We start from the raw sequence: 19690 nt of genomic DNA on the forward strand, positions 1-19690 counted from the left end.
CTCACCCTGCCTTTACCCCAACTTACCCCTCTCAAACACTCTGCACCCCTTCACATGCTTCTGTCATAGTCTGCAGGCCTCATATGCCACTCACCCTGCACCCCCCCTTCCCCCTCATGTTCCCTCTTTTCTCATTACCAGTCATGTGTCAAAAGTATCTGCTTTCTGCCCGGCATCCTGTGTCTCCTCCCACACAGTCACATGGGCATGACATCATCACAGGTCCTGGTAGGGATGGATTCCGTCTGCCGTTCAGGATCACTTCTGCTCTGCTGCAGGTCAGGAATGCCTGGTGGCCTCTCCAGATCAGGGGCCCCTCTGCCCCCTGCTGACACCGCCCCCTGACTCACAGGCCGGCCCCCTAACGGTCGCGCAGTCGGTCACTACACAGCGGCACTACACATAGGGGCCCGGCAGCCGACTCTGCAGAGCGGCTGCCGGGCCCCTATAACACTGCGGGCCCGGTCGCAGTGGCGACCTCTGCGACCACGGTCGTTACGCCCCTGGTTCAACCTTCTCCGCAGGTGCTGTACAATTATCTGTGTCTGTCCATATTTTATCAGTTACATTTCTGTTTGTTTTACTTAGCTAGTTGTATAGACTTTATGCATAATGGTAAAATTGTGTGCGTATACCCTAAAAGCTAGGACGTGTTCCAATGACTTTATTAACATTATTTTTTATTATTATGTACCCCTTTGCCATACTTAAGTGTACAGTACATCTATTGAAATGCACCAATCACTGCTTTTTCCTGTCGCAGCCCTGATCCAATCCTTTGCACCACATAAATGCAGCTCTGACTAGCCACCTCACACAATTCTCTTCAAAAGTAGGTGGGGATGGTATTCAAATAACTACATTTGGGGTTTTTTTTGTACAAATCCTGCTTTAAGTGTAAGACTGTAAGGCAGAACTTAAAGTGTTGGTTCCTTCAGAAATCTCAAATAATTCCATTCTCAAAAGTTGAAACTTTTTTTTTATAATATAGGCACAGTGCATTATGTTCATGTTATAGATGTATATAAACCCCTTGGACATAATTTAATATATTCACTGCACATTATGAGAGAGGCTGTGGAAAAATAGATCAATAGGGTGTTACCAGATAAAAGAACAAGAAAATTAATTTAGGTAGACTCCCCTATAGGGGTTGTGTCAGTCACTACTCCTATAATCGTGTAGGTACAGAGGTGAAATAGCTGCACCCCCGAAGAATTCAAACAAATGTTTCTAGAGGAAATCTGGTGTCTTGCCGCGCTATCACAAACACACAGGTAAAATTTTTTCCATGTCTTTATTAAATTGCCAGGTTTAGGTCAATGCGTTTCGGATGTCGGTGCCCTTCCTCACGACAACAAGCAATGACAAGGAATCTGTCATTGCTTGATGTCCTGAGGAAGGAGACTGTCGTCTGAAACGTGTTGACCTGAACCTGGCAAACAATAGGTAAAAATTATTCCATGTCTTATTTGCCAGGTTCAGATCAACGCGTTTCAGACAACACAGCGACCTTCTTCAGCACATCAAGCAATGACAGATTCTTTGTCATTGCTTGGTGTCCTGAGGAAGGGCACTGTGACCTCCGAAACGCGTTGACCTGAACCTGGCAAATAATAAAGACATGGAATAATTTTTACCTATCCGTGTGTTGGTGATAGCACAGCGAGACATCCGGTTTCCTCTATACACATTTATATATTAAATTACGTAGCGATTACTGCTATCTTACAATATGTAAAGTACTTGTTGGTGTAAAGACTACTGAAGCTACACTGTAGCAGTCTGTCACAAGTCCTGCTGGTCTGAAGTATTCATGGTCTATATTAAGAGAACTCGTGGCATAAACTTCATTTTAGCTTTCTCACTGTAAGATCTAGGTATAGGGAACCAGTGTAGAGGATGTGGGAAAAACTGAAATTGAGAGGCAGGTTCCAAGTTTCAGATCAATATTCAGTGGTGGGATCTAGCAGTTGTTTAAGTTTCCTGGAAAGCAAAGATTGGCGGACTTTAGAGGAATTGCACTGCAGATCACTAGTCCTAGGAGTAAAGCCTGATTAAACCACTGCTAAGTCAGGGCACATGTCACATGGTAAACCAGGACACCGTCTGTGTACAGACAGCAATGCGTGGACATCCGAATTCACTTCCATTAATTTACAATGACAAAATCTATTGACCATCACCTTGCATGTTTCAGAATACATGAATAAAGTGAGATACTAGATATGTACACCAGTTATCCACAGTATTATACAATGAAATGTTAAAAATAACGCAGTGCATCAGTAGCAGGGGCTATCAGCTCTGTTGTTGGCCACATTGGATTATGTTATCAGGTAACAATAATATATCCAATAAATGAAATAGTCAGATACTAACAAATGTAAAATTACCTTATTAGTTTTAGTTTGATTCATTACTGTTGTTACTTTTTGTGGGCTCCCAATATGCTTTATATCCTTTCCGAACATCCACCTTATATGTCCAGGGCAAATGGTCACACATGGTTGTTAGCTTAGTCCTATCTTCTGGATTCTTTTGTACATGGGTGTGAGAGTAAGGCTATGTGCGCACGTTGCGTATTTGCATGCAGTTACGCTGCGATCTGCACCGCAGCGTAACTGCATGCGTCCTGCGTCCCCAGCACAATCTATGAAGATTATGCAGGAGCCGTGCGCACATGCCGTATTAGAGCGCAGCGCTTCGGCTGCTGCCCGAAGCGCGCGTTCTAAGAAGTGACATGTCACTTTTTTCTTTTTTCCAATTTAAATTTTTATTGAGTTTTCATAAGCATACAATAAAGAGCATGGGACCATGTAATGATAGACAGGATTCATCAAACATCTGAACAATGTTAAACTGTCATAGGAGTCATAATGGATTATAAGTCATTGTGGTGACACATAGGTCCTCATTTTAAACCGTAGAAACCATAGAAACCAGTAACACAGAGAGGAAAGACAGAGGAGAGTAGCAGTCATGGTATGTAGGAAAGATAGCGTAAGTCAGAGAGAAAGGAGGAAAAATAGAAAGTAGAGCGCGGTGACCGGGGCTGATACACTGTCCGCTGGACCAAGACCATTCGAAAAGATGGTGTATGTCATCTGAAGAAGGGAGGGAGCCGGGGGTTCCTGCTCCTCAGGAGTCACACAGATCCAAGAATTTTTTACTAGACAGAAAAGATTCCCACTGAAGCCATTTGGTGGCTGTCACCACCGACTGCCCGCGTGACTGAGCCATCACCACCTCCATACGGTGAATCACATTTACCTCCATGACCCATTCTTCCAACGAAGGGGGAGCAGAGTCCTTCCATCGTCGTGGGATCACTGTCTTAGCTGCCTGGAGAAGATGGCCCAGGATAGAATTTTTATAGACCTTTTCGGATACATTAAAGATGTACAATAATACCGCCTCTGGGCGACTCGGAACCACAACCCCGGTGACCTCATGAATGGCCGCCAGTATTTTTTTCCAAAAGGCCGACAAGCTCGGGCAGTACCACCAGATATGCGACATAGTGCCCCCCTGCGCTCCACATCGCCAACACGTGTCAGGGACGTCAGGATACCATGCATGAAGAGATGCTGGGACCCTATACCATCTAGACAGTATTTTATAGCTGGTTTCTTGCATCCTGGTGGCCACCACGGACCTGTGGGTCAAACGGAAACAACGTTTCCACTGATTCTCAGGGAAAGTCTGGCCGAGCTCCTCTTCCCATGCCGCACAGAATCGGGGGGAAGACGTCTCCGCCGCGTTCGTCATACATTTGTACACCTTTGAGATTGCATGGCGTGCACCAGAGGGCCCACTACAAAGGTTTTCAAAAGGCGTTTGGGGCAGGTGGTGGGCTATGTCAATGTCCTGGGAGGTTATGAAGTGCTTAAGCTGGGCATATTCAAAGTGGAACCGCAATTTGAAATTGCGGTTCTCTACAATCTCCCGGAGTGGAAGGAGGGACCCCCCCGAAACTACCTGGTTTAATCTCAGGGGGTTTAGTTTCGTGCAACCTAGAAAGTTGTTGGACGATGCTCCCGGTAGAAACTCTGGGTTGTCAGTTAGTGGCATGAGGGGTCCCCTAGGCTGGATCATGAGGTTGCGTGATGATATAGAGTGTATCGTTCGTAGTGTTTGTTTGGTACTATAGGACATCTCAATTTTATGTTTGATGAGGAGGGGCCAGGTCCACGGCAAGGTCGATGTCGATAAAGGGCACAGATCCTGTGCCAGGCAAACCCAGAGCTTAGACTTAGAGCAGTGCAAAAGGTCCAAGACCCTGGCATGAGCGGCTGCCATATAATATCGCCTACAATCGGGCAGACCTGTTCCCCCCGCGTTCTTGGTCCTGGTTAAAACGCTGCATCTCAAGCGAGCGCGTTTTTTGGACCAGACAAATTGATTAAATATGCGTTGTATCTTGGCCCAATATGCTGCCGGGATATATACCGGGACCGTCTGGACCAGGTACAATAATCGCGGCAGGGCGGTCATCCTGAGAGCGCCAATCCTGCCAAACCACGAAAGAGTGCCTTTTTGCCATGAGGCTAGGTCTCCCTCGAGTCTTGACAGAAAGGTTTGATAGTTTAATTGAAAGAGCCTAGTCAGATCGGAGGGAATCTTTATGCCCAGGTATTCAATGCTACCATGGGATGGCCATTTAAAGGGAAAACTTGGTTTTAGGGCGTTTACCATTGTGTGGGGCAGAGAGATATTCAGCGCCTCCGACTTGTCAAAATTAATTTTGAAATTGGACCATTTACTAAAGCGGTTTAGCTCCACTAGCAGGGACGGAAGGGAGGTGAGAGGATTACATAAATAAATAAGGAGATCATCGGCAAATGCGGCACATTTATGTTCTCGGTTTGCAACCTGAATGCCTTGAATATCTGGGTTAGCCCTAATGGCCGACAGTAAGTGTTCCATTACCAACACGTATAATAAAGGTGATAGGGGGCATCCCTGCCGGGTCCCATTCCGGATGGGGAAGGGCCTCGACAGAGTGCCATTAATCTTAATGTATGCAGTCGGAGAGTGATATAAAGCCATAATCTTAGAGGAGCAAATGGGTCCCAGGCCCATATGCTCCAATGTCTGTGAAAGTGACTGCCATGAGACTCTGTCGAAGGCCTTCTCAGCATCCAAAGATAACAGCATCAAAGAGAGTTTTTTAGTGTGTGCGTGTTGGATTAAGTCCAAGGTCTTTATAGTATTGTCCCTAGCTTCTCTGCCCTGGACAAACCCGACCTGTTCTGGATGGATCAGGTCAGGAAGCAAAGGGCCCAGTCTATTTGCCAAAAGCTTGGCATAGATTTTTAAATCTACATTAAGGAGTGATATCGGTCTGAAACTGCTACATATTGTGGGGTCCTTTCCAGCCTTACGAATCAGAGAAATATGGGCAGTGGTTGAATGGGGCGGGAAAGGGACCGAGTCCGAGATTGAGTTGAAAGAGAGGAGCATTAAGGGAGCTAACTGTTCCGAGAAGGCTTTATAAAATTTAGCGGGGAATCCGTCAGGTCCAGGACTCTTATTACCCGGTGTGTCACGAATCACCATCAACAATTCATTCAATAAAAATGGACTTTCCAGGTCCTCAATTGTGGAGCTACTAAGGCGCGTAAAGGGTGAGGGCATTGAGGGGCATTCGGCACTCAACTCAGAGGGTTCAACAGGTAAATTATATAGCTTGGAATAGTAGTCGTGAAACGTGTTGGAGATGTCGGGGGTGGCATAGAGTAGCTCGTCACGTGTGTTCTTGATACAAGGTATAAGGGTGTGGGCTCTTCCCTCTCTCAATGCGTTGGCCAGCAATCTGCCCGGTTTATCTCCAAACTCATAAAACCTCCCTTTCCCTACCTGTATCAGGCGCTTATACGAGGAGTCCAACAACTTTTTGACTTCCATCCTGGCCTGTAGAAGGGCCTGCAGGTTCGTGGCCGATAGTGCTCGTTTGTGTATAAGCTCACGTTCAGAGACCCTACGAAGGGCTGTTACTATATCTTGGGCCCGTTCTTTTTTAATTCGGGACCCATGCTTAATAAAAATACCCCGTATGACACATTTCAATGCTTCCCACTTATAAGTGGGGGCTGTGTCATCGGTTAAGTGGTCTGCTACGAACCCCGTGATAGAGGTCTGAACGTCAGAAACACAAAGCTCATCCAGCAACAGCGACTCATTTAGCCGCCACGAACCCCTGGGGGTCGGGAGGGAGGGTATCTCAACTGTACAATAGACCGGGGCATGATCCGACCATAGAATGTTGTCCATCCCAGTGTATCGAATCCAGGGGAGAGCGTTGTGTTGTAAAAGTATATAGTCAATGCGACTGTATGAGTCTTGAGTATGGGAATAGAAACTATAGTCCCTGTCGGACGGGTGTTTCAGTCTCCAGGTGTCGAACAGTTGAATACGCAATAGAGCTTTTTTGATACGTTTGATCGTGCTGTAGGCAATGTTAGATTTCCCCCTGGAGTTGTCCAATGTGGGGTCGAGGGTGACATTGAGGTCGCCACACAGAACCACTGTACCCTGAATCAGAGGGACCGCAACGTCTATCAGGCGGGTGACAAAGCTGTCTTGTTTTTGGTTTGGGGCATATGCGTTAATGACTGTGAGTGTTTGATCCCCTACCTTTAGCGAGAGGATGATATACCGTCCAAGACTATCAGTCGTACATTTTAGGATTTGATGTGGAAGGGATTTATGGATGGCTATCGCCACCCCTTTAGATCGGGAATCCGGGTTGTCTGAGGATACCCATGTCTGATAATACTTATTTTTGAAAATGGGGGCATGCCCTTGTTTGAAGTGGGTCTCCTGGAAACATACCATGCTCACCTTCTGTTTATGGAAGTGGTACAGGATCTGTGTTCGTTTCTCCGGAACATTAAGGCCCCTGGCATTAAAAGAGGCAATAGTCAGGTCCGCCATCTAAAAGAGAGTGTGACATTAAAGATAAATGAGAGAGGGAATCGAACACGATCAGCCCGGTCGCCAAGAGAGGAAGGAGGAAGAGAGTTGAAAGAGGTAGAGTATAGCGAAGAAGAAAACAAAGAGAACAACAAAGCACAAAACCTTGTATGATAAACTAGATTCGAACAAACGTTCCTAGGGAACATGTCCGCCTTTGAATGGCAGGACAGGGGATCCCAACCTATTTGGGGAAAAAAGATGTCAGACATAGCAAAGCAAAACAGAACTCCGGATATACTAGAAACATTAAGGATGACCACAAGCACCGGCTAAGGAATTGATGACTAATGTAATACGGGCAATGGATAGGTTTAAACTCAGCAGATGAGAGTCACTTAGCTGTAAATAACTGTAAATAACTGTGTGTAGAATATGTCATGAAGGCACACACGGCCTCAGGGCTTCTCTATGTCGGGTATCGAAAGCGTCCTGCCCCTCGGCCCCGTTCTCCTCTCGGAGGCAGGCCCCTCTTGGGCCCCGGGAATGAGGTTGGTCTGGTGGGTGTGATCCTTTCCCTGGGGGTCCAGGTCTGAAGCAGGGTAGTTGGCCAGGCTGCTATAGAAATTGTGGGTAGGCCCAGGCTCCTGATGAATGCCGGGAGGTCCTCTGGGGAGCGCAGGACCCGCCATTGAGAGTCTTTTTGCACCGCCAAGGAGAATGGAAACCCCCACCGGAACGGAAGTCCCTTTTCTTTCAGAACATCCAGAAGGGGCTTCAAAGTAGCGCGTTGGGCTAGAGTGTGCCTTGAGAGATCTGGCATTATGCGGATGGCAGAACCATTGTATGACAAGTTTGGCTTCTTCCTGGCTGCCTGTAGAATAGCCTCCTTTGCTACAAAGAAATGCACCCTACAGACCACATCTCTTGGGCGGGGATCATCCGGATCTGGGGGACGCAGAGCCCTATGTGCTCTATCGAGCTCTAGGGGGGCACCAGGCGGTTTCTTTAGCAAATTATTAAAAATGGAACGAAGGACGCCAGGGATGTCGGGAGCAGCTATAGATTCAGGTAGGCCTCTAATTCTTAAATTGTTCCTTCTATTTCTGTTCTCTTGATCATCAACGTGTTGTTGAAGGGCAAATAGCTGCTTAGACTGGTTTTGTACTGTCTCTTGGATAGATTGTATAGAGACTTGTGAATGTGATTGCTGCTCAGTGAGGGTATCAACCCTATGGGTGAGTGAGGAAAGATCAGATCGCAGTTGGATAAATTCTTGCTTACATTCCGCCACCACTTGATTAGCCAGTGCTGCGATGTCATTCTTGGTGGGGATCGCTTGCAGCAGTGATCGCAGGTCTGCCAAGGACGCCGGGCGGTCCTCCCTTGTCGAGGCGGCAGCGTAGGATAAATTGGGGTATGCACAGAAAGAGTCCTGTACAGCTGGACCGTATATCATTTGCTGTGCACTTTGGGGATTATTTATGCCGCTCCATGATGGTGATACGGTGACAAGACGAAGTGGGGCTACCCCTGACACCATGGGCCCCTTATTCATGGGCATCAGTGCACCCCCTTCCGGAACCCCGTCTGTGTCCCCCAGGCTCTCAGCCCAGGAGGATCCTGTGCACCAACTATTGGGCGAGGTGGGGGGCATTTCCATCTGGGGCGTCCCCCAGAACTCAGTGGCCGTCTCCCTGGATTCATGCGGTCCCCCTCCAGTCACTGGGTCCCCCAGGGGTTGTGTGCCCCCCGGCGAGGAAGTGTGGCTTATGTTGTTATTGCCGTTACTAATATGGGCCCTCGGCAGCAAGTCCCCCCTCCAGCCCCGCACCGGGGGCCTGGGATCAGGCAGTCTGTTAGGGGTATCCGCTGCTCCCGTCTGGGCCTCAGCTGCTCTGCGTGGAGCCTGTTCCCCCTGAGCCCGGGGCTGGGGCGGTGACTCATCCTCCAGGCCCGATCTCGCGTGCAATCCACGGCTGCACGCCGAGATCTCCCTGATCCCGCCGACACCAGCCGCGGGTGGACTGCGGGGACTCACCGCTCCCATCCGCGATGCAGCAGGGCATGAGGCAGGCGAGGTCGCGGCTGCGAGTGTCCCGTCTTCCAGCTCCGGCCTCCGGGGCCGCGGTTCAGGTAGGTGGGCGCCATCTTGGAATGGCGTCTGCAGCTTCACTAAGTCCCCCGCCGCAGGGCTTTGTTTCTTGCTCACCGCTGCTGTGGATCTCCCGGTGGGTCCTTTCGCATCATGGGGGGTCTCAGCTGCTTCACCCCTCTTTTGGGTCTCCGGGGTTGCTGTGTCCTCAGGCATCCGGACAGGGGCAGGACTCATTTCGGATTCTGCAGGCCGCAATTCTTGCTCCGGCTGCGAGGTTGCCCCCGATTCCTTGGAGCGGGTAAAGTAGGCTCCAATATTATTCAGGGGTGCAGGTGGCCGTCCTGGGGTGTTGAGCTTGCCCTTTTTGGCCGATGATTTGCCCATTTTATGTATATAATAGCCGGCTTTATGGAGGATTATGAGGAGCTCCAGAGAAGCACGTCTTTACCCTGCCATGTCCAGCTCCGCCCCCCATGTCACTTTTTTCATGCGCTCTGCATGAAGTCCCCGCTCTGTCTATGGGAGGGGCTGCACTCAGAGCGCATGAAATCGGCTTTTTTTTTTTTAATTTAAGCGCACATAGCCTAAATCCTGCTATTCTGCAGGACAGTCAATTAATTCACCAGTACTGAGCGCACTAGGCTGCGTTCCCACAATGAGTTTTTTGCGAGTTTTTGATGTTGCATATTTTCTGCACCTATTATGTAAATTGGGTTACCTGCATCTTTTTTAATTACGTTTTGAGTGCGTTTTTTTTTTTTTTTTTATGTTGCTATGTCATGTTTTTAAATAAAGCTGCTTTGTTTTTGCTACTTCCTAGTATTTGGCTTTGACACGACTTAATTAATATAGTTGTACGTATTAGCACCAAAAATGCATAGGCATTTTTTTTTTTCAACTGCAGATTTTCCACATATATTGAAATTCTAAGGGGAAAATCTGGACAGAAAACTCAGCGTATCCACAAGAGAAAATGCTGTGGATTTGAAACATGCACTGCTGGTTAGTTTATGCTGCGTTTTAAAAAAAAAAAAAAAAACACCATAAGTAACCTAATTTACATAATAGATGCAGAAATTCTGGGACAGAAGAACTCCCCAAAAGCTTGTGGCGGGAACGTAGGCAGTGAAAATGTGCAACTTCAAAAACTCATCGTGGGAATACAGCCTTAGGCCTCTTTCACACGTCCGTGATTCTGGGACGTATGTGACAGTTTTTATAGGTACCAGAATCACGGACATATGCTGACCCATTAAAGTCAATAGGTCATCAGTGATTTTTCACTGACCGTATCTCCATGTGGCACACGCGCGTGTATATGATTTCCACACGTAGGCATGTCTGGTTTTTGTCTGGCATCACTGATGTCCTACGGACCACACTATAGTGTGTTCCGTGAAACCCGTATCAGAAAAACACATATCTTTGCAATAAAAAGCTTTTTATACTCCCCTTCTCCAGTGATGCTGTGTTCGGCCGCTGCTGCCTGCTACTTCCAAGCCGGCTAATTGCTCTCATGGATATGCACTGCACTGCCAATCCGGAAGTAGCAGCGGCTGGACACAGCAGAGCTGGAGATTCAGCACCACGGAGAGCAGGGGCGGGGACAGGTGAGTTTGGAATACCTGATCTCCATGTACTATCACGGATAGCACAGAGAGGGACATAGGCGTTAACACAAGTGAAAAAGTCTGTGTTTTTCACTGACATGTGAAACAGGCCTTAGGTCAATGTTCTAAGAGGAAATCAAGAAAACACAAGGGCCGCTATAAAAATGATGTATCCAGATATCCAAAGGAGATTTTATTTTTATTTAAAAATTGTGTTATTTCATGTGAGTACATTATTTATTACTACAGTCCTTTTTTTAAAGGGCTTGTCTCATCATTTTGATCCATAGATCTTGGAATATTAAGTTCTACAATTGGATAATAAAAAAAAAAGTTCCTGCGTTAAGATATATATCCAATGACTCAGCCAACGGAGCTCATGCATCACTGATTTGATTTATGATCAACTAACAAGACTGGTGACACAGGAGGGACACTCGCTCCTGTGATATAACAGGCAGGGAATTATGATACTACATACAAAGAAGCAGCTGAGATTCCCTGTCGTATCATAGGTATACTCACTTATGCTTCCTCCTCTGCTAGCCTTCATGTCTCCTTCTTCATTTGTCTGAAGTTTACCAATCTAGATACATTAGGACCCATTTTTTCTTTATTTTATTTGTTTATTTCAGACTTCATAAAACCAGATCTGACATTACCAACATGGTCCGAGCAGCAGATGTGATCTCTACTAACAAAGTGGAAATGTTACCCTACCCCAAATTTGGTCTGCGGGACAACTTAATAAAGTCTGAACTCTTAAAGAAAGAACCGACCTATACCTCCATTCAAGACTTTAGGTACTGTCAGTGTAAATATTATATTTTGACTGTGTCCACTGAAAATATGTGTCAACGAATACAATAAATTTCATCCCAAATGACAGTCAATTCCAGTTACGCCTACTACTTGTTAATGACATTTTTAGCAATATGTTTGACATTTTAACAAAATGTTTCATGTTTATTTGCAGGTTTTTTGTTGGCACGTACAATGTCAATGGACAGTCCCCAAAAGAGAACTTGCAACCTTGGCTCAGTGTGGATCCTGAGCCACCTGATGTGTATTGTATTGGGTATGTTATATAACTCTCTATACTTTTAAGATACTGGATTTGTGGGGAAAACATAGAGGTGAAGCACATTGCATAAAATATATTTCATGTGCTAAAACTGGGCCTCTAGACTCTTCTAGAACCTATTCTATCACAACAGAGTTTATATGGGTACCTAGTGTGGTTCACAGGCTTCTCCAAACACTAAATGGGCCTAATTATGTATGACTGTATAATTAGGAAGACCTGGTATATGTCCTCTCCTATGGCGATGACTTATGAGATAGACTTAATAGAAATGCTACAAGATCATGGCAATTTCAATACAATTTGTCACCCTTATTTTTTTTGTTTAATAATTACAACCTTAATTTTATTTCTGTATATTTTCAATTTTACTTTTTGTATGTAATCACAGGAACAGCTTTTTTTGCCAGGGTTGCTTCTCCAAGAATTGATTATCAGTTTATAAATGTACTTTACCACATTCTCTGACCTGTGCATCAAGAAGGGGCAAAAAGTGAACTCAGACCATCCCCTACTGCCAGTGTGATAGTCATAAGTAGTGGTGGGTGGACCTGAACTGTAAAAGTCCAGACCTGTGCAGGTTCAAAGGTACCGAAGTGCTTGGTCCGGAATTCTCAGGGACTTCCTGGTATTGATGTGGATCAGGCAGTCGGGTAATCTAAAGAAAAAACAATAATAAAGCAAGTGCTTCATACTTACCAAGTCTCTGGCGTTGCTGTAACTTCTCCCGCTACTGCTCATTCTATTTCCAGGGCCACGCATTAGCCTTCATACATATGCACTGCTTTCCCAGCCCACCGGCGTCTGTGATTGGTTGCAGACATACGCACCTCCACACTGAGTGACAGCCAGTCTGAGTCTTCCAATCACTGACCCTGTCTGCGGGTCATTATCAAACAGTAAAAATAAATAATAATAAAAATTAGCATGGGGTCCCCCCATATTATGATACCCAGAACAGATAAAGCATATGTCTACAGGCTGCAGGCCCAGCTGTTCTCTTATCTTGGCTGTGTATCAAATAAGAGGAACCGCATGCATCTTTTTTTTTTTTTTTTTTCATTAAATTTAAAAAACCGAAAAATGGCGTGCTGTCCCCCCCCCCACACACACACAATTTTTGATAGCAAGATAAAGCCCAACAGCTGGGGGCTTGTATTCTCAGGCTGGGGAGACCTTTGGTTATTTCCTCCCCCCCCCAACACCCAGCCTAAAGAGTTCAGCCTGCAGCCACCCAAGATTGCCGCATTCATTAGGTGCAACGATCCCAGCACTTCACTGGGCTCTTCCCGATTACCCTGGTGCGGTGGCAATCTGGGTAATAAGGGGTTAATTGCAGTTTACAGCTGCCACTAAGCCCTAGATTAGTAATAGGTGGCATCTATGAGCTCCCCATTACTAATCTGCACGTGAATGTAAATAAACCAAAAAAATCCTTTATTTGAAATAAAAGATGAAAAAGTACCCTCTTTCAGCACTTTATTAACCCCTTAACGACCGCGGGCCGTAAAATTACGTCCTAAATGACATCTTACTGCCCGCGGTCCTCCGGCGGCAGCATGCCGCGATCGGCACACATCTCAGCTGATTTTCACAGCTGAGATGTGTGCCTGCTAGGCACGAGCAGAATCGTTATCTGCTCGTGCCGATTAACCCCTTATATGGCGCTGTCAATACATGACAGCGCCATTATAAGCGCAATCGCGGTAAAGTTTTACTTACCGCCGAAACCGGAAGTCACGTGACGCGATCACGTGACTCCCGATAGTTGTCATGGTAGTACAGGGTCATGTGATGACTCCTGTACTACACATGAATTGGTTTCACTTTCGCTGTGCCCGGGGCACAGCAAAAGAGAAAGACAGCGTATCTGCTGTTTACAGCCTTCCAGCTGTGATCAGCAGATACTGCAGAGCGATCGGAATGCTGATCGCAATAGCCCCCTAGGGGGACTAGTAAAATAAAAAAAAAAGTAAAAAAATAAGTTTTAAAAAATGTAAAAAAAACAAAAAAACCTAAAAGTTCAAATCACCCCCCATTCGCCCCATTGAAAATTAAAGGGTTAAAAAAATAAAAAATATACACACATTTGGTATCGCCGCGTTCAGAAACGCCCGATCTATCAAAATATAAAATCAATTAATCTGATCAGTAAACGGCGTAGCGGCAAAAAAATTCCAAACGCCAAAACGACGTTTTTTTGTCGCCACAACTTTTGCGCAAAATGCAATAAGAGGCGATCAAAACATAGCATCTGCGCAAAAATGGTACCGTTAAAAACGTCAGCTCGAGACGCAAAAAATAAGCCGTCATTGAGCCTAAGATCCCGAAAAATGAGAACGCTACGGGTCACGGAATATGGCGTAAAACGTGCGCCACTTTTTTCGGACAAACTTCCGATTTTTTTTAAACCCCTTATATAAAAGTAAACCTATACATGTTTGGTGTCTACGAACTCGCACTGACCTGAGGCATCACACCCACACATCAGTTTTACCATATAGTGAACACAGTGAATAAAATATCTCAAAAACCATAGTGCTATCGCACTTTTTTTGCAATTTTTCAGCATTTGGAATTTTTTTGCCATTTTCTAGTACACAATATGGTAAAACTGATGGTTTCATTTAAAAGTACAGCTCGTTCCGCAAAAAATGAGCCCTCACATGACCATATTGACTGAAAAATAAAAAAGTTACGTCTCTCAGAAAAAGAATGGCGAAAAAAAAAAACGGAAAGCGAAAAATCGGCCGGTCGTGAAAGGGTTAATCCCCAAAACACCCCATTCAGGTCCGACGTAATCCACATGAGGTTCCACGACGATTACAGCTCTGCTATATCATACATCACAGCACGTGATCATGGAACATGACCGTCTGCTGTGGACTTCAGGCAGAGACTGAGCAGCGATCAGCGGTCATTTCACTCAATAAGTTGCGAGCACAGCTGGAGGTTTCCACGGCCCTCAACCTCTGACCGCAGGTAACCTGAGGTGGGGTCACTGAGTTTAATGGAGTACCCTGAGCTCCGGTTACCTGCGGACACAGGTGGAGGGCCGTGGCAACCTCCAGCTGTGCCCGCAACTTACTTGAGTGATGTCACCGTTCATCGCGGCTCAGTCTCTGCCTTAAGTCGACAGTAGACTGTCATGTTCCATGATCACGCGCTGTGATTTCAGATGTAGCAGTGCTGGAATCATCGCGGAACCTCATGTGGATTAAGTTGGACATGAAGGGGTGTTTTAGGGGTTAATAAAGTGGTGAAAGAGGGTGCTTTTCTTGTATTTTTTTTTTTTTTTTTCAAATATAGTATTTTTTTGTTTTTTTGTGTTTATTTACTTTCACTTACAGATTAGTAATGAGCGGCCCCGGAAGTGAATGAGCGGCCAGGAAGCAGTTACAGTCGCGACAGAGATTCGGTAAGTATAGCCGGCTTGCTCCTATCTCCCTATGCCTTCTACCTCCATTTTTAATTGCTGGATTCTGGTCCCCATAGACTTATATGGGGACTGGCATCCGGCCAGATATCTGGGATCAATCCTGGGACGGAAGCAGATTTGGCACTACATCTCCTAGCAAACAAATGCAGTTTAGGTGCAGTTTTCTGCCAGGTGATGCAGATTTGGTCCACAAATATCTGCACCAGATTTCTGCATCAAATCTGCATTTCTTGGCAAAAAAACAACACTTTTTTTGTGCCAGGATATGCAGGTCTCAATGAGTTTACCTGCGGTCATAGGTTGGGTACCATGCGAACCTCCATCTGTGACAGCAGGTAAACTGTGACATCACACCTGTGGCTCAGTCAGTGTCTGCCTGAAGCCACAGTGGGCGGTCATTTTCTCTAATGTGCCCACACTGCGACTTCAGTATGTAGCAGAGCTTGGATTGTTGTGGGACGTTGTGGTGCGGATTACGTTGGACCTGGGTGCTTTAGGGGTAAATAAATGGGAGAAAGAGAGTGTTGTGGATTTTGTTTTTGTTTTTTTGTTTAAAGGATTTTCCTTTTGTGGTTTGTTTTGTGGTTTTTTTTTGTTTTTTTTTTTCTACTCAAAGGATTTATTATGGGAGGGGGTGTCTCGTAGACCCCTACCCATTACTAATCCAGGGTTAAGTAGCAGCTGGGATTTTTGACAAATCACAGCTGTCATTAATCCCTTTTATATTACCTCGATTGCCACTGTATGGGGCCAAATAACAGAGTCTCCCCATCCTGAGAATACCAGCCCTGCAGCTGTCTGCTTTGTCTTGGCTGGGCATCAAAATTGGGGGGGAACCGTATGCTGTTTTTAATTTATGTATTTAGCAAAAAGTTGCTAAAGTCGTATTTTGATACACAGCCAAAACAACACACACGGATGGGGGCTGCAGCCTGTATCCCTCTGCCTTATCTGTGCTGGGTATCAATATTTGGGGACCCTACGTAAAAATATATATATTTTTATTTTTTTAATTGCTTATGTTTACACTACACAATTAATCAGACGCCGGCAGTTGTCTCGTGACCAATCTCAGCCGCTGTCACAGTGGGTGGGTGGTGGAAGCAGTGAATATGTATGAAAGTTAATGAGTGGACCGGAAGCAGTCTGACAGCCGCTCTGGAGACTCTGTAAGTATAACTGCTCCATTTTTTGCAGCTCCTAGTTCTTTTTACCATTATTTTACAGCAAAATGTACGGGTCCCCATAGACTTTTATATGGGGTTCGGCATCCAGGCAGATGTTCGGTTTCAAGTCCAGTGCCGAACCGTACTTTTTTTTTTTTTTTTTTTTTTTTTCTTTTTCCCCACTGAACCTAAACATTTGCGGGTTCTCCCATCTCCAGTTATTTCCTGTCTGTGAATTGCCATTGACTCTCATTGTGAAATCTCATTAACGGGGATTTGTTTTTGTAATATAAAGTCAAAGCTTCCTCTCCCTCCCAGATTTCAAGAGCTTGACCTAAGCAAGGAAGCATTTTTCTTCAATGATACACCCAAAGAAGAAGAATGGTTTAAAGCAGTCTCCGAGGGGCTACACCCTGGAGCCAAATATGCAAAGGTACAAGATATAGTATAAATTCAGTGCCAAAAAGAACCGTTTGCTTTTGAGTATTTATAACTTGTATGTGTATATACACTGATCAGCTATTGTTTTTACAGCTACTAGTTTTCACTCTCCTGACACCGCCTCATTTTCAGATTTGTTATGACACTATGATGTAATTCCTTTAGAATGCTTTTATATAACCCAGTGATACTGAGATTATAGTTGTTTTCTTTTATGAACCTTGACCCCGATTGACCAGGGCCAGCGTAAACAACGCCGATCTTGATGAGGGAGCATTTTGGTATTAGAAGCTGCTGATTCATTAAGAGGCACATGCACCGCCACAAATGTTACTGCATTGAAAGGATGGAGTTAGAATTTGTCATTCCACAGAGCGTCATGAAGTAGAAAAGCTGTGGTGGTCCGCCCTTGTCCTGCCCCAACTCTATCCGATTTGGCATACTGGGGCCAAACTTTTGCGAAACCTTAGTTTCTAAATTTAACATGCAAAAAGTGTGGTTTCTTTTTGTTTTGTTTTATTTAAAGCAATTTGCACAAGATGTCTGGCGTAATCACTTTGATGAATCGGGGCCATTGTGCTTTGTTACTGTTTAAATATAGGCCAATATGGTTGGCATTTATCTTCAAACTTAATTTTCATGCTCGTAAGACAGATGCACTCAGAATAGTCACCATTTGTTTGCTTAACATGAATTTTTTAGGGGCACACCCGAATAAAGAAGGGGTATTTACAATGTGTATGTATGTAATGTATGTATGTATGTATGTGTGTATATATATATATATATATATATATATATATATATATATATATATATATATATATATATATATATATATATATAATAGTTCTTGACGCCACCCGTGGCGTACGGTAGTTGGGAGAGCTGCCGTTGGGAGTACCCAGGGTGATGGAGTGGGGCAGCAAGATGGCTTTACCCTCCACGGGTAGGGAAAGGCCCCGGAACGCTGGTTGGTGGCATGGGGTGCCGGGGGAGCGCAGTCTCGCTGGTTGCAGGGGTTAGTCAGGTATTCACTCAGCAATAAAGCAGACGCTGACAACAGGGTAAACCAAGTCTCTGGGTGCTGCTGCCCTCTTGGGGGAGCTCGTCCAGGTCCCGTCCACTGCAGCACTGCCTGGTGGTCTGTGGGCTGCCTCCTGGCACCGTATTTTTAGAGTTTACTTTGTGGCCCTTCAGGTTGCAGCTTTCCGGGCCCCGCTCCCCATTGTGGCTAAGTAGAAGAGCTTGCTCTCAGGGGCTCACTCTTGGGATTTCAGTGGGCCGCTTGCTTGGAAAGCCCTATCCCCTCGTTGCGCTAGTGCCTCCGATCTCTTAGCTTCGTGGGAACACTCCATAGAGGCCCTGTCCGCCACAGGGTAATTGCAGGGTTGCTTGAAGCTTCTCCCCGACCTAGGGTCCGTGTACCCCGTCGTGCCTTCGGTCCCAGACCGGTGATTAGGCCCAGGTTGCTGACCCTCCTCCAAGACAGGTCCCAGGCACCTAGCCTAAATCCCCTGCGACCAGGGGTCTGACTCCTCTAGGTTCAGACCACCGTCTGCGACCTAGTCTGCTTTTCCCCCGGGGAGCTCCAACTCCCAGCTTCCTCTGAGCTCCTCACAGCTCGAGGGCTACCACTCGACTCAACTGACACCTCCCACCTCCCTGCCTGACCCCTAGGTGGGCGGCCCTATTCCAGCTTAAGCAGCCCACTGGTGTGCCTGACAGGGTGTGGTGCAAGGTTTTATCTTGAATTTGTGAATGCTGGTGGAGGCAGTACTGCAGGTTGGGTTTTCTGAACTATGGGGGTTTGAGTTCTGCACGGGGAGAGAAAGATTGTGCGGAACCTTGTGACGACCTGAATAGTCCAGGGCGTCACACTAATAAGACTTAAAAGAAAATAAACAGCTTATTTTCACATTTTAAAAGGTAACTTGACAGCTGATACAAACTACCTTATCTAGAGGCAACATGTATGAGACTCTGGACTTACAGGTCTCTCCTTTATACAGGCACTCGGGAAGAGATCTGTCAGTCCAGGGCAGAGGGTGGGAGAAGCCGCTGGGGACCCACATGTTCGACTAATTTGCTTTGTGGCTTAGTCCCCTGCCAGTTATTAAAGTGTTTTCTCTGAAACACCATACCATTGGAGTCAAACATACCTAAATGAAATCATACAGCCAGTGCCTCATACTTGCTGTCCAATCCACAGACAGGATGTATAATTTGTCAGGTTCCCTTTAAGAAAACGTCCAAAACTGCTTTGCAAGGCCAATATACACTACTCCCAAAAGTTAGGGATATTTGACTTTCTGGTGAAATTTCAGGATGATCCTAAAATGCACTTGAACCTTTTTAGTTGAAGGTAATGTGTCCAACTGTTCAATGTTTCAGTACTGTTTGCACAACTTGCTGTTCTCTAACAAGGAGCTTAAAGGCAAAATCCACAACAGGTGTTTGTGCCATCAGTAAATTTCAAGGTTGGAATTGGTATTTAAACGGGCTTCCTTATAACGCTGCTCACATTTTGACATTATGAGGCCAAGACGACAGCTTAGAATTGATGATCAGTACCTCGCCATTGCAAGACTTCAAGCAGCATGTTCTCGACGGAAGTGGCCACTGAGCTTAGTGTGTCGGCAGGTTTCAACAGAGATACAGAGAGACTGGAAGAGTCATAGGCATACAAGTGGATGGTTTTTGGCCAAATTACAAACTTATGACCACTTAATTTTGAACAATGATCTTCGTAACCAGATGGGTGCCTCCCAGCTCCCTTAAATGTGACGAGTTGTGTGGCATTCAAGTGTCACATCTGGCCATTTGAAAGCATTTACATCAGCGTGGTCTGTGTGCTACATGACCTTCAAGGTTACCTGACCACACTGCAATGCACCATTTACAATGAACAAGGGACCAGTGGGTCTCAGTGCT

General features: G+C 45.7%; 1 protein-coding gene across 5 annotated transcripts in view; it reads left to right on the forward strand.

Annotated features, from left to right (window-relative positions):
• The window catches only part of INPP5B (inositol polyphosphate-5-phosphatase B), a 207234-nt gene that overhangs the window by 135254 nt on the left and 52290 nt on the right, over positions 1 to 19690 (forward strand). For all 5 annotated transcript variants that reach the window (XM_075336058.1, XM_075336059.1, XM_075336061.1 and 2 more), the window contains 3 exons: positions 11262 to 11429; positions 11603 to 11704; positions 16634 to 16748. In XM_075336058.1, coding sequence (XP_075192173.1) covers positions 11262 to 11429; positions 11603 to 11704; positions 16634 to 16748 — 385 coding nt within the window. The remainder of the gene's footprint in view (positions 1 to 11261; positions 11430 to 11602; positions 11705 to 16633; positions 16749 to 19690) is intronic.

Source organism: Anomaloglossus baeobatrachus, chromosome 2 (assembly GCF_048569485.1).
Source record: "Anomaloglossus baeobatrachus isolate aAnoBae1 chromosome 2, aAnoBae1.hap1, whole genome shotgun sequence".
Lineage (NCBI taxonomy): Eukaryota > Metazoa > Chordata > Amphibia > Anura > Aromobatidae > Anomaloglossus > Anomaloglossus baeobatrachus.